The 15,550-nt window shown below is 26.9% G+C and overlaps 1 protein-coding gene across 1 annotated transcript in view; it reads right to left on the bottom strand.

Annotated features, from left to right (window-relative positions):
* Positions 1 to 1,689: 1,689 nt before the first annotated feature.
* smash (smallish) overlaps positions 1,690 to 15,550 on the bottom strand; it is an 86,731-nt gene continuing 72,870 nt past the window's right edge. Inside the window, 12 exon segments of the mRNA XM_015333308.2 lie at positions 1,690 to 3,253; positions 3,927 to 4,091; positions 5,171 to 5,391; positions 5,736 to 5,938; positions 6,152 to 6,392; positions 7,379 to 7,701; positions 7,881 to 7,937; positions 8,260 to 8,755; positions 8,895 to 9,256; positions 9,501 to 9,550; positions 9,553 to 9,730; positions 9,880 to 10,242. Coding sequence (XP_015188794.2) covers positions 3,231 to 3,253; positions 3,927 to 4,091; positions 5,171 to 5,391; positions 5,736 to 5,938; positions 6,152 to 6,392; positions 7,379 to 7,701; positions 7,881 to 7,937; positions 8,260 to 8,755; positions 8,895 to 9,256; positions 9,501 to 9,550; positions 9,553 to 9,730; positions 9,880 to 10,242 — 2,682 coding nt within the window. The 3' untranslated portion in view covers positions 1,690 to 3,230.

Raw genomic sequence — 15,550 nt, 5'->3', positions numbered from 1 at the left:
TTTTATTTTATTTAAATTTTCCGCGTGATGACGTCACGATGACGTAGTGAGGGTATGTGGTTTTCTTAAAGGGGTGTTAATAAATCAGAAGAGGGGTGTGGCCAAGAAACTTTAGCCACGCCCCTTTTTACTTTTTCGAAAAATATTAACTCGTGCCACTTCCTCGCATATCATGTTCTCCTGTTACAAATTCAGATTTTCGACAAAATTTCGAAAATTTTCTCGAAAATTTGAATTTTTAACAGGATCACATGATGTATCAGGAGGTATCCGGTTTTCATGCCACTTCCTCGGGTATCATGTTCTCCTGTTACAAAATTAATTTTTCGACAAAATTTGAAAATTTTCTCGAAAATTTGAATTTGTAACAGGATCACATGATGTGCAAGGAGGTATCACGTTTTCGTGCCACTTCTTCGGGTATCATGTTCTCCTGTTACAAAATTAATTTTTCGACAAAATTTCGAAAATTTTCTCGAAAATTTGAATTTTTAACAGGATCGCATGATGTAACAGGAGGTGGCATGGTTCAGGAATTGGTTTTACAGGGTAGAAATAATTTTAACTAAGTATTTAATTTAATTTAATGATATTTTATTCATTTTAATATCTTATAGAGTACATTTTTTACAATTCTTTAATGTACATTTCATTTGTAAGATAGATAGATTACAATTTATATAAAAATATAATTGTAAAACGTAGTACGTTGGTTTTTTAGCCGCTGATGTGTGTTAAAAATCCATTGGATGTCTTCTGATTGTCCTTTTAGTACCAAGAAACTTCTGTAAGTCCTCAGATATGATGGGAATCGAATATATTTTCAGTCTACTCCAATAATATGACTTGTAACTGTAACAGCAATAAAGAATATTACATGTAAAACATAAAAGTATTATTAATAAATATATTCATTAAATGAATTCATGTTAAATGTTTAATATATATTTTAAATAATAAGTTGTACTTACTTTTTGAACTAGATTCTTCGTCTTTTTTCAAATTAAATATTTTACACTGCATATATCCTGTATTTGCATTCAAATTACATTGACAGGTAGCCGTGTTGATTTTATCCAGGCGAAATTATGTTAGTGATGTGTTATCTTACGTCTAGATGGCGGCACATATTCTACCTGTCGATAAAATAAAGTAACAGTTATTACCATTAGATTGCAACAGATTTTCTACTTGTCGGTAAAATAAAGTAACACTTACTATTGCTAGATGGCGGCACATGTTCTGTCTGTCGGTAAAATGAAGTAACAGTAACTACCGCTAGATGGCTGCACATATTCTACCAGTCGGTAAGATGAAGTATTAGCAAGTACCGTTAGATGGTGGCACATATTCTACCTGTCGATAAAATAAAGTAACAGTTATTACTGTTAGATGGCGACACTTGTTTTAAAGTCGATAATAAATTACAGATTTTTAAATATATTTATGGTAAATGATTAAAAATTAATGTAAATCATTTTGTAAATGATAAAAATAAATGTTTCTTATCAGTATTATATTATTTGCTCTTTTCTTAATAAAGATTATTATTTTTACCTGTGATTATATTGTTCAGATTAATTTTTTTCACTGTAAATTCATTCTATGCATCCATATTAAAGTATAATAAATTACAGATAATTTAAAACTAACATTACTATAATAATTAATATAATAATTATAATAATGTTACTATAATAAACATTTATTCTTTGCAATAATATAAAATTACACTTTTATAATCGACGAGGACACATTTACAATATTTCACAATGGTAAATCCGTGTACACTTTTGTAAACGATCGCATAAAGAAGAAGAAGATAATAAAATGCTGTTCTGTCTGTCAAGTTTTCTAAGAAAAAGAAAAATTCTCTTTATTTAATTTTTTTTGTTTTTCAAAAATGAAATGAAAAAAAAAAAAATAGAAAACTAAACAAAAAGAAGAAAAAGAAGAAGAAAAAGAAAACGCAGAACAAGCATTAACTTCATTTAACAATCGTATTTTGGGAGTACACTGTATAAATGTTATAATTCGCCATATTACGTAAATTGTTATTCAAAATCTAAAAAAAAAAAAGAACATGTTTTCCTAGTACGAAAGATTAATTATTATGTTCGATTTGATTTTAGGCATATTAATATTATTATTATAATTATTATTATCATTATTATTATTATAATAATTATTATTATTAATATTCTATAATATTAAATATTTAATAATAAGATACTTCATTTGCGAATAAACGTCAACTATAATGTGAATCTTCTTCTCAATCTTTAGTTAATATGTGTTATTAGTGAAATGTAATCTCATAAATATAAAGTATACATATATATTACAAAAATGTACAATGCCCATGTAAATAATTATTTTTACGTATTAAAACATAAGATCATTTTCTTATTATTTATTATTTTAATAATTGATACGCCAAAATGTCTGGATGATATCGCGTACGTAACCAACAACAAATTTTCATTTAATTCATTCCTTAATCAACTATAATATATATATATCTATATATATATATATATATATTATATATAACAAATATATAATATATATATATATATATACATATATATATATATATATATATGCTACTTACATAAATACAATCTTATTTACAAAAAAGAAACACGTGTGTTTTTTAATTACCTTGCACATTGTGTTAGTAGTTTGAAACAATTCGATTATATTATCTTATTTATCTTATTATCTTTTTATCTTGGTATACAAAATTTACTTTCCAAATAAAATGTTATAATCAATCAAAATACATTTTTCTAATTAAAAAATGATTGAACAAATTGATGATAACGATGACGACAATACAATGGAATCTTCATTGAACTTTCTGGTTGTTTCAACATTTTTCAATGAATTGTTATTAATGAAAATGATAACATATATATATATTTATATATCTAATTCATCCATCTATCTATCTATTTACTTATACATTTATAAATATACTTATATACCAATATAATAATAATAATAATGATAATAATAATATGTACACGTGCGAACGGAGAAACCTGTCGCGAAATTGTCGTGTAAGCCTAACTAACTACTTAAATGATCAACTAAATACACACATACATACACACACACACACGCGCATAACTTAAAAAAGTGTAACCAGGTGAACGCAATATTCAAGAAGTTAGTCGGCACACGAATCCATTTAGCCCAGGGGGAGAGGAGGGTCTCGTGCTTTTCTACACGCAGCTGAACTTGACACCTGAAAATGGAAAAGCAGCAATGGATGAAGTGTGAAACGAATTTAAAAGGAAATTTTGTTAAGTTTGGGGGGGGCCATGCAGGGGACAACATGCAACTTGAAAGACAACGACTTTAAATCTAGCCCAATGACTAATTACTATTATTGTTATAATTATTACTACAAATACTACTATTGTTATTTATTATTAACACTTTAATGGCAACACGAGTAACGTAGTATACAACGTCAAAACCGGGAGGTTTTGTATAATATTTTTGAAGAATTAATTTTTAAAAATTTGAATTACATTTACATAAAACAATTTAATAAGAAATTTAATTTTGTACTAATTTTAAATATATACAAAGTTATAAATAAATAACAGTTAATAACAGTTGTTTCGGTTATTACAAACATGTTGTGTGAGTGGCCATTAAAGTGTTAATATATATATATATATATTGCACTATTATACAGCTTTGAATTTTATTTTATTCATCTTCATCTTCTTCTTATTCTTGTTCTTTATAATTAGATTTGATTTGATTAATCGTTGTCTTTTGGTTGCATGACACTCCTGCATGAATTTTTATAAAGAGTATTAAATTCTCGGCGTTCTCGTTACACGACATTTACCTAAATCTTATAAACTGTACGGAATAATACTAGGTAGAGTTTTAAGTGTGAGTACCGTCGTCACTGGAGTAGCAGTTATGGCAGTGGAGCTTGTGGTTTCGAACGCGTACGTCCGTTCCCATTAATCCGTCACCTAGTCGTACGTGACAGACACAACACTTGAAGCATTCCATGTGGTAGAACAAACGTAGACTCTCGATTATCATCGCGGCTCCTCGACCTATCACAAATTATTTATAATTACAATATTTTCTTTCATTTTTATTACAAAAGTTGTTCATTTTATCAAATTCTAATTAACACTTTGACTAAGTCACGTTGTGAAATAATCATAGAAATTAATACAGTAGTTTTACTGTAGTTTTATTACAATATGTGAACTTGTAATATACAGTTTTGTTAAGCATGATTCATCAATTGTTACAATTTTTCTATAAAATCTTAGAAACGTTATAAGAAAATTGGGGATAAACTTTTCTATAACACACTTGAACTTTTACAGTAATCTGATTTTGGTTTGAAACTATTTACAACTTGTAAATCTGTAACACGGTTTTGTTAAGCATGATTCATAAATTGTTACAATCTTTCTATAAAATCTTAGAAACGTTATAAGAAAATTGGGGATAAACTTTTCTATAACACACTTGAACTTTTACAGTAATCTGATTTTGGTTTGAAACTATTTACAAAACTAATATTATCTTAAAATATAATGACACGGACATATAATTAATTTTAAATCTTATAAAACATGTCATTTTTATTTAACACTAAATATACCAGACCAGTAATTTTGACTAGTCGGCCATTTTAATTTATATAACATTTCATTTCTGTAAATAATATAAAGCGTTTTGTTATTTAAAAATGTCTATAAATTCATTTATCTATTCAAATTATTATTGTTAAACATTATTTTGTTATTTTTTAAGAATAAATAAAAACTGGAAGCCTCAAAAAGCATTTTGTTTTTTATACACCCAGTCATTTTGACTAGGGTGGTGGTTAAGAAACCTATCTACCGTGTTACCCGTATTTCATTTACATTTACAATGTTTTAGTGTAATTGTTTAATCACTGTAACACTTTTTGTTTCAATATATACATTAGAATTAACAGTAATGTTCAAAATGCCATTGTAACTGTAAATGTTCAATTGAACTTATTACAAATGTAAGTAGTACAAAACGTTCCGGTCACCAATTTTACCATCACCGTGACGTAGTCAAAGTATTCATAAAAATTCTTTATCTTCATTATTATTTTTCTATATATATATATTCCTTTTTCATTTACCTAACTCATCTCCACAATGAGAACATTTCTTTTTTCCACTGACGCTTAACATTTTTTCTTGATTGTCAGGGTTGTTAGAAGAAGAAGAAGAAGAAGAAGAAGATGGTGGTGGTGGTGGTGGTACTACAGGTTGTTGTGATTTTTGTTGTAATGTTAATTGTTGATTATTAGCATTAGAATGTTGAAGAGGAATATGTTCTTGACTCGTACTATGTTCTAATCTGAAAAAAAAAACAACAAGAGAATCATTATTATTAAAAATTGTTATATTTCATTTTTAACACTTTAATGGCCGCTCAACACAACATGTGGGTGATAGCCAGAACATTGACAGTTATTTATATATAAAAATCAATTTGTTATTAAATTGTTGTTTTATATAATATTAATTTGTTCGTGAATAACAATAAAATTTGTTTTAAAATTAATTCTTGAATAATATTAATACCGGGTTCTTAACGACGTTTGACTACGTACACGTGCGATCATTAAAGTGTTAATGTGAACTATGATAAATGAATTGATACAAAATGTTAATAAAACAAAGTATGATGATATTTTGTACCTTCTTCTTGGAGATAGTGGCTTATCCTGTACTCTGTTCTGTACTCTTTGAGTAAGAGTTTGTATAATGGAATCTGGTAACGGCTTGCTATCCGACCGTGTCGGAGCAGCGGCATAAGGTACAGATGTTCCGGTCACGTGAGGTTGAGACTTTCGTGCAGGTGATCTTTGATTTTTCTCATGAATCCTCCGTTGTTCTGCTTCCTATTAAATATATAAAATATTAATAATAATCATTATAATAATTATTACAATGAACCAAAAGTTTGTATTATGTGTAATATTTTTGAAGTAAATCTTACAAAAAAATAATGCATTGAACCAGTTCATTAAAAAAACACAATTTGAAACTTTTGGTTTGTCATAATCAAAGATACTACACAACATATAATATTGAATATTAAGAGATAAATTTACTTGAATGAGCCAATGTTGATAATTAAAATCATGAATGCCTCTAGGTACATCGCTTTTCCTTCGTTGCACCCACTGATCTCCTTGAACGATTCTTGGTCTAGGTGCTGCACTAAGTGCTTGCAATGTTTGCCTCGTCATTTGTTGACCAGCATGACAAGAAAGTGTTGTTGCAGAAGAACTATGTCTTAATGATGCATCCACTTGTTGTGGTATAGAATCAGCTGATGGTACACGACTATTCCTACAATTAAAAAATATACAGAACAATACATTAGAAATCAATTAAAATCAACATGTGTTTTTTTTTAAAATAATATTATCAATTTATAACAAAAAGATTTGAAAATAGTAGTCAAATTGATTCATATTACTAAATCTAGTTGTTAATTGTTTTTTCCTAGTTTGTTTTATAAATGTGTATCACAATTATATGAAGAATTTTATGCAATGATAATAATCAAATTTGTTTTTCTGTAAATAAAGAGGTTAGGTTTCATTATTTATTTAAAACTGTGAATTTTATTATATTACAATTTACCTGTAATTAGTGAAATGACAATTAAAGATTATTATCGGCTGCTTTTTATTTACACTAGTTCAATTAATGTTATAAATTAATTGTTTAAATTTTCTTATTATAATATTATTTATCTCACTTTATTTATTTAACTCTCTAGCTGTCACATTGCTCGATTGATTAATCGATTACTATCGATTTATTGATCTATGTCTCTTTCTACGCATGCGCGGCAAATTCAAACGAAAGAAAACATACTTTTCTTTATATATAAATTATTATTAATATTTTATTAATTATTATTATATATTTTATTATATATTAATTAAATAATAAATAAATAATAAAAAAAACCGCGTAATTAAAATGAGAATTTCCCCTATGCCTCTTACTTAGAATGCGCGGCAAATTCAAACTAAAGAAAATATACTTTCCTTTATATATAATTTATTATTAATATTTTATTAATTATTAATAGATTATTTTAATACATATTTTATTATTTATTAATTATACGTATATTATTAATATATATTTTATTATATATTAATTATATATTAATTAAATAATAAATAAATAAAAGGAAAATCTGCATAATTAAAAAGGGAATTCCCCCTATGCCTCTTCCTTAAAATGCGCGGCAAATTCAAACGAAAGAAAATATACTTTTCTTTATATATATAAAATAATGTTGATAATTTATATTTTACCTGATAGTCACGTCTCTTTGTCTTTGTTCAACGTGACGTAAAGGTTTGGTAGATGGTATTGGTGGTGGTGGTGGTCGTCTTCTTTGAGCATCCTGCAATTGAAGATTTGGCATAGACGATCTGTAATTTACAGCTGGCTGATGCTTGTATTGTTGAGAAATGTTAGATGAACCATGAGCAACGTCTTGTAATGATTTCCACTGTTCCTGTAATTGTTCCGCCAATTTCAATTGTTTTTGTTCACGATAAGCGAGATTGTTTCGTTGTCTCTTCAATTCTTCCTGTTCCAATTGAAGTAATTCTCTCTCGACACGTAAAACTTCCTGAACGAACCGAAACAACAATAAAACACAAAGTTAATATTACAAATATATACATGTGTTTGTAGTTTGTATCACACGAATTAAAGCAAATTATTGGTCAAGGGGTTGTTTTTGGAAGAGTTTAATGAATAATAAAAATAGATAAATAATAGCAGAGAGCTTTTTAATCAATCCCTTACCCCAGAAGCAAATTCATCTTCGTGGTTGTTCAACCCAGCACCAACCAATATCTTGTTCTGCGAATAAGTAGGAATAATAGTTGTTGTCAGTGATCGTAGGAGTTTAAAAAAAACAAACATGGCATGCTAATAAAACGCGTCTAAGAAATCACTTATTTTTATAGTGAATTTATACTGTGCAATAGGATGTGTATATATGTGTGCATTAGCAGTAGAAGACAATCTTGAAAGCACAAACACAAATTTTGTGAATCATTTGAATGCTAAATGAAGCAACTTTAGAACGTGCAGATAAAAACTAATTGATCATTTTCAAATTGTACTCAGTCTATCATCTTATTTTTCATCAGGTTAAAAAAAGAACACGTCATATTCTCACCTCTTGCTCACGAATTTGATTTTCCATAGCACGAATTCGTATTTCTTCCTTTCGTCGTACATCAGCAGCAGCAGCAGTAGCAGCAGCAACTCTTCTTTCATTCTCTTCAATCTCATTTTGAATTCTCAATTGTTGTTCAGCTTGAATACGACGTTCCTCTTCCTGTCGCGTAACATCAACTCGTTTGGTTTCTATTTCCATACGAGCAGCTTCCTGTTGTTGTCTCATTTCATCATCTTGATGATGATGATGACGATGATGATGATGGTGATGATTATAAGAAAGATGTTGTTGCTGTTGCTGCTGTTGCTGTTGTTGTAGCTGTTGCTGTTGCTGTTTACGTAGAGTTTCTTCCTGTTTGCGTACGTTGTCTTCATTCTTCCGTAAATTCTCTTCCTGTCTACGTAATACAACTTCCTGTGCTCTCTCACGTTCCAATTGCATCTTTTCTTCTTCCAATTCGCGCAATTTGTGTGCCAATTTTTCTCCCAAATCGCTGTAAATTACGTAAATATGAAATTAAATGGTGTGTGACGTGTTTAACATAAAACAAAACAAGAATTATCCTTTTTATAACTTTGGTAGTGATGGACAGGAAATAAATAAAAGAAACAGAACAAAAAAAAAAAGGTTACCTGTTGTGTTCGTGATTGTTCCCGTATCGCCATTGTTCTTCTTTTTCTAAAACCTCAATGATTTCTCTTTCCTTTTTCGTGATCTCATCTTCCTCAGATGAGGTAACACTGGCGCCAAATGGTTCGCTACTTTGTCGACTATGCTGGGACATATCAGGACTGACAGGTTGTTTCGTCCAGTCTTCAACGTGTCCCAGTTCGACTCCGGAATCCCTCTCGTGGCTTGAATCCTGCTCGTAATTACTGTCAGTGTCGTAAGAACGACGATTTAGTTGTTCGATACGTCTCTCCTCAGCGAGAATTGCTGCCATGTCTGGTGGCTTCATTAACGTTAATTCCCTTTCCAAGTCATCGTCGTTTATCTATTTTTTTATATTTTATTTTTATGTTTTAGAATGTGCAAGACTTGTAGTTTTATACATGTGTTTATAATATATGAATATTTTGTGTTTTATACAAATTAGAATTTGTAATCTAACAAATTAGTTGTGTTGATTTGATCAAACAAATTCTAATTTGTAATCATATTATCTCTATAATAATTTAATTAAATTTCATATTTATGATAAAAAATAACTTTTAAACAAATTTATATGAAAAACTTACGCCTTCAATTCCAAGAAAATCTGAACGTCTAGTTCTCAATTCTTTTTTATTCTCCTAGTTGAGTTTAATCTTTTGAGAGGTTCCACAGGTAACGTTTCCTCATCACTGATATCATCAACAGGAGGTGGCGGTGGTTTTTCCTTAGGTGGTTCAACTGTTGTTGGTGGACCCAATGGAAAATCTAAATCAGTCACTATTTCTTCGTCGTTCGACAAACTCAACGGTAAAAACTGTAACATAATTTAAAATATTTTATTTATACATACAAATAAATAATACAATAATATTTTACATCAACTAATAATGGAAAAGTAAAAATCACTAGTAGCATCAATGTAATCAAATTAAATTATTTTAATATAATATTTTGATTAATTACCTGTTGAGGTGAGACTGGACTGAGACAATTAATCGTATCAATGTTAGACATTTCAGTTTTGTTGAAATTCAATGAAGTTGGCCTTTCAATTCCAAGTATTATTGGCATTGGTGAAGTTGGTGAATCAGGTGTATCTATTGTCATAACTTCACTAGAATTATTTGTAGTTGTAGTTGTAATAGTAGGTGTAGTATTAATCATAGTTGTTTCAAGTTTTGTATTAATTGATAAATTCTCCATAGATGTTCCTTCTTCATGGTCCATCATAGTACTTGTTGTTGTTGTTGTTGTTGTTGTTGGTGTCTGACTAATAGTTTCACTGTTCTTCTCATCGTTTTCTTTCTCCATGAAGATTATTGGTTCCTGTTAAGATCAGTTTGTATGTTGAACAAAATTATCTCTATCATATAACAATAGATATATGTATCTATGAAGGGGTTTTTCTTTTCTAAAAACTCACTAGATGAATTTTGCAACGCTACATTCTATGCAAATCAACACACAACACGCTCAAGTGAAGACAACATATATATATATATACTTTGTAGCAGAGTTTCTCAAACGTTCATTTATATTTTATCTCATCTATTATTATCATTTCTTTTTTTTTAAATAATAGAAATCAAAACAACATGTAAGAAAATTTCTTTTTAATGTCTGTTTTATTATTGTAGTTTTGCAATTTTTATGGTTTTTCTGATTGGTAATTGGTTTTTGTATTTCTTCTTTTTATTTTTATTTGGGGAATTTCTTATGAATGTTTTTTTTTTGATTTAAAAATGAATTATTTATTATTATAAAATAAAAAATTAAATAACTAAAATGTGATAGATAGAAATACATTAAGAATATGTTGTTTAATTCATTCAAATTGTTGACTATTTTTAAATATCAACTTTTTTACAATTTAAATATGAAATATAATAATTATTAAAATTGCAAAATGATAAATGATTAAATTTATCAAAAGAATTGAAATGAATTTATTTAGATTTTGAGAAACACTGATTTTTATATTGGTAATCGTTATGGTCACGGATGAAAAGATCATGTCGAATTTGTTTTATGGTAATTTCGTGTTAGTTTCAAACTCTACTACGTTTATATATATATTCTTTAAGTATTTGTATAAAATTTCACCATAAGATTTTTTTTAAATCAATTTATAACAACAGAGCAAATTAAAAATGTACATTTTATAAATTGATGAAAAACATTTTGAAAAAAGTTTGATTAATTGTCATAAGTCTGATACTACATACATTGACAGTAAAATAACGTTGCATAAATTTATCATATGATTATGTTAATAAAACTATGAACATGCTTTTACTAATTTCATTTGTCAAAGCCATAATAATAAAATACCATGGTTAATTTATTTATTTTAGGACGAATATTTGTTTGGTGTTAGTTTAATCAATGTTAAATTACTTACTGAATATAATTACACATGCACATGAAAAATTAATTTATATGTTTTTTTTTTTTTAGAATGATTAATAATAAATTTCGTATAAATAAATTTGTGAATAAATAATTATAATATTATATACTATTACTAGACTACTAGAGTATTTCTCAACGAATAACTGCGTAGTAGTAGTAGTTGATTTTCTGGATAGATGACACAAAACCATTGATAAAAAAAAAAAAAATCAAATATTATTCACCTATAGTGATAAGAAATTTTATCTAATCTACACACACACACACACAGATTCCCGAACGTTTTGTTTAAATAGTTTAAAAACGAAAATTTTAATGAAATTTATTTGCAAATTATTCGAGTATAATTAATTGTTTTTAAAGTTGTTCAAAAACAAAAAAAAAAACAACACATAAACAATGTTTATGTTTTATCTTTTTCAAAAAAAAATAAAAAAAGAGAATTTGAGAATCCTCACTCTAATAGATAAGAACATTCTTTATTATTATCGTTATCTAATATAAATGTGACTTTGTTGTTTACGTCATTGCATTGATATTTTTTTCTTTTTCATTTTTTTTTTTTTTTTGTTAAATTCATCATGGTAATAATTATTATTCCGTGTTTTTAATAACTTATCTCTATCAACTAACTCGACTCATAATTATTTGTATAATTTTGTTTGTCTTTCAACCAGTAAATGATAATTTTCTTGATAACAATCCAATAATTTTATTAACAAAATGTTAAACATATACTAATTAAAATCATTATTTTTATATTATATTAATGATCGTAATATTATTTAAATTAATTATTAAATATTTGTTTGAAATGAATATTAATAATATATTCTCATAAATATAAACATTTAGTTAAACTATGATGAATTAAGAGAACAAAATAAAAAAGAAAAATTCGTCCCCTTTTTATCTTAAACTATTATTATTAATATTATTTATTTATTTATTTATTTATATATTAAGCAACTAAAAAAAAATATTTTTATTCGCACGTTGAAAGTGTGAAAAGTTTTACACAATTGTGGTCTGGGCTCACAGTAAAAATAATTCATAAGAAGCATTTCACAACACATTCCAGGAAGGTGATGGTTTGGAAAAACTCTTTTTTAAGAGAAAGCAACTTGCTGGAACGAATCGTAAAAAAGAGAGGGTGGGTGGTGGGTAGGCAACTATGGTGGTGGTAAATGGTTCAATGCCATGCTTTATATTTTTCAAGAGGGGGTAGACAAGAGTTATGGTATGAACAAAAATTCAAGTGCAGAGGGTGGGGGAGGGTTTCACTACTACTAACTAACTGTTTTATACAATTGAGCTGAAAGGGATGAAAATAAAGAATTTGAAAATAATCAGAAGAAAGAATTAAAACAATGAGTAAAAGAAGATTTAAATAAATGAAATGAAAGATAAACAAATTTTAAAAACATGTTCATTACCATGTATCACATATATCTGTCTCTCTGCATATGTGTGTAAGTATGTAAAAAAATAAATGCATTATTAAAATGTAGACAAAACTTTTGACTGATAATTAACATAAACAAAAAACAAAAAATTGAATTAAATCTACGATTTATTTTTAATTAAAATTATTTATCATTTATAAATGAATTTATTGCATTAATTCTAAGTTTTGCACATATTTTATATGTTTGCTATACTTTGATAAACACTTGCTATAGTTTAATAAATACTTTGCTATATTTTAATGAATATTTGTTATACAAGTGAATAAATAAATATAATTGTTTATAAAAACAAGACTATGGGGTTTGTAATTTGGTTTGTAGTGATTTGTAGTGGTTTGTAATTTGTAATTATTTTAATATAAGGTGGTTATGGTAATGAACATGTGTTAAATATATATAGTTTATATAGGTTTTATAGGTTATGTAAGTTAAGTGGTGGTGGGGGATAAAGTATGAAGGAATGGGAATGGGGAGGGGGGTTAAGCAAAATGGTAGGCAAAAAACTAAGAAAGCTGGCAAAGAAGCAATGAAATAATGCCAAATGCCACCCTTACCTCAAATTTCACGATTATTTTTATACACCCAAGCTTACACGAGGAGGAGAGATTTCTATGCAGAGCTTCATAGGAGGAGCGATTTTACAGCAACGTCGATGAAGAAGTAACAGTAGAAGAAAATGAAGAAGAAGAAGAAGAAGATTGATAAAAGGAACAAATTTAGAAAATAAAAATAAAGAAAAGTGAACTGGGGGAAGGGGGTTAAGAATGAAGGAGTAAAGTTCGTGGTGTCATGGAATTTGTTCAGCTAAAGTTGACGATGATGATCATCATCATGTCTCGTTTGATTTTATTAGACTTATTTTGTTTATAGTATCTTCTTTTTTTGGGGTATTTAGTTTTGTTTGATTAATGTTTTCAATCAGTGGTTTTCAAATATATTTTTGGTGGTGTTGTTGTTGTTGGGGGGTGGTGTGCATATGTGTGTGAAGTGTATTTTATTTTATTCCAAATAATTTATTAGGATTTTGTAATAACTATGATAATTATTATAATTGTAATGATTATTTATTTTAATTTTTAATTTAATTATAAATTATTAAAGTTTGAAAAAAACAAAAAGAAAAGTAGTAGAAGAAAAATTCATATTTTAATCAATTATTTGTTAATTTTTGAATCTATTATTTTTCAATGGATTAAAAATTATTAAAATTTAACAAATAAAATAAAATAAAAAGAAAATCAAAAAGAAACCTAGAAAAAAACAAAATTAATAATTTAATTTAATTTAATTCAATTGAATTTCATAACGTGTTGCATCATTTGATAAAAGTTTGAAAACCACTGTGGTGATTTAAATAACAATAATAATAAAAAATAAAGAATAAAAAAAAAGAAGAGAAGTGTCTGGGACTTAGGGTTACGTGACCTTTGAATTTGATGTCACGAGGACGCAACACTTTGACCGTACTTTATTTGAGAGCACGTATTGAACTTGCAATTGACGATGATGAATGTATTACTCTATCAAATATACATATATATGTGTGTGTCTGTATTATCTTTAATTTAATACGAGTCACATGATTTAAAAGATCAAACAAACAAAAAACAATAAATAAAAAAAGAATTTTAAATTTAATTTTTCCAAGATGACATTTTTCTCTTCACTTTAATTGTGTGTGTGTGTATGAAGGAATTTATTTAAAAATATTTAATTAATTATTTGTTGAAAAAGAAAGGGGTTGTGTTTAGTTGTGTAGAAGTGTGTTTGTTTTTTTTTTTTTCGAAGATTTGTTGTTGTTTTTTTTTTATTTTATGGAGAAAGAGAAGAAGAAAGAAAAGAAAGAGAAGAAAGAGAAGAAAGAGAAGAAAGAAAGAAAGACAGAGAAAGAATACGTCATGATTATTTATATTTATATTTATATATATATATATATGCATGTAAATTTATATTATATTTTCCGAATATTACTACTACTACTACTACTACTTGGAACTCTAGCTCTAACTTGCGATTACTTTTTTTTTTTTCTTATTAATTTATAATTTATAATTTAATATTAATTTAATCAACGCTTTATATTATATTTCCTCTTTTTTTTTTTTTTTAATGTTATTTTATTTTATTTTATTTTATTTTATTTTATTATACTTTGTTTTTGTTATAGTTTCTTTTTTCCGGTCTCGCATCGCAATGTTATTTATTTATTTATTTATTTATTGTTTTTTTTCTATATACACATAGTTTTTTTTTTTTTTAATTAACCACGAGGATTAGGGGAGGGGGAGGATGATTTTATTCAATCCTCCTATTCATTTGTATTTTTTTAATTTTTGTTTCTTTTTTTTTGTATTTTTTTTTGTTTTGTTTTGTTTTATTACGCTTTTAAATATGTTGGTACGCGTAATGAATGACGACGACTCTGACGACGACTCTGATGACGACTTTGATGACGATGATAATGATATATATATATATATATATATATATGTTTGAGGGAAGCTATAGGTAGAAGAAATATTGTTTAACAAATTGAAATTGTTATTATAAAAATTAATATTAACTTTAATCAATATTTAATTCAATAAATTTCATTTAAAACAATCGTGATTATTTTCTTTGTTTTTTTTTTTTTTTTAATTTAAAGTCAAGTTTATTTTTCTTGACATGGAAGACTATGATTTTTTTTTCTTTTTTTTTTACGAAGACAAGAAAATAAATCAAAAAAGAAAAGAAAGTTAATGAATGAGACA

Source organism: Polistes dominula, unplaced genomic scaffold (genome assembly GCF_049000335.1).
Source record: "Polistes dominula isolate Pdom_NZ unplaced genomic scaffold, Pdom_raw_medaka contig_26, whole genome shotgun sequence".
Taxonomy (NCBI): Eukaryota; Metazoa; Arthropoda; class Insecta; order Hymenoptera; family Vespidae; genus Polistes; species Polistes dominula.
The sequence above is the reverse complement of the archived record's forward strand: the minus strand, read 5'-3'. Positions and strand labels throughout refer to the sequence as shown.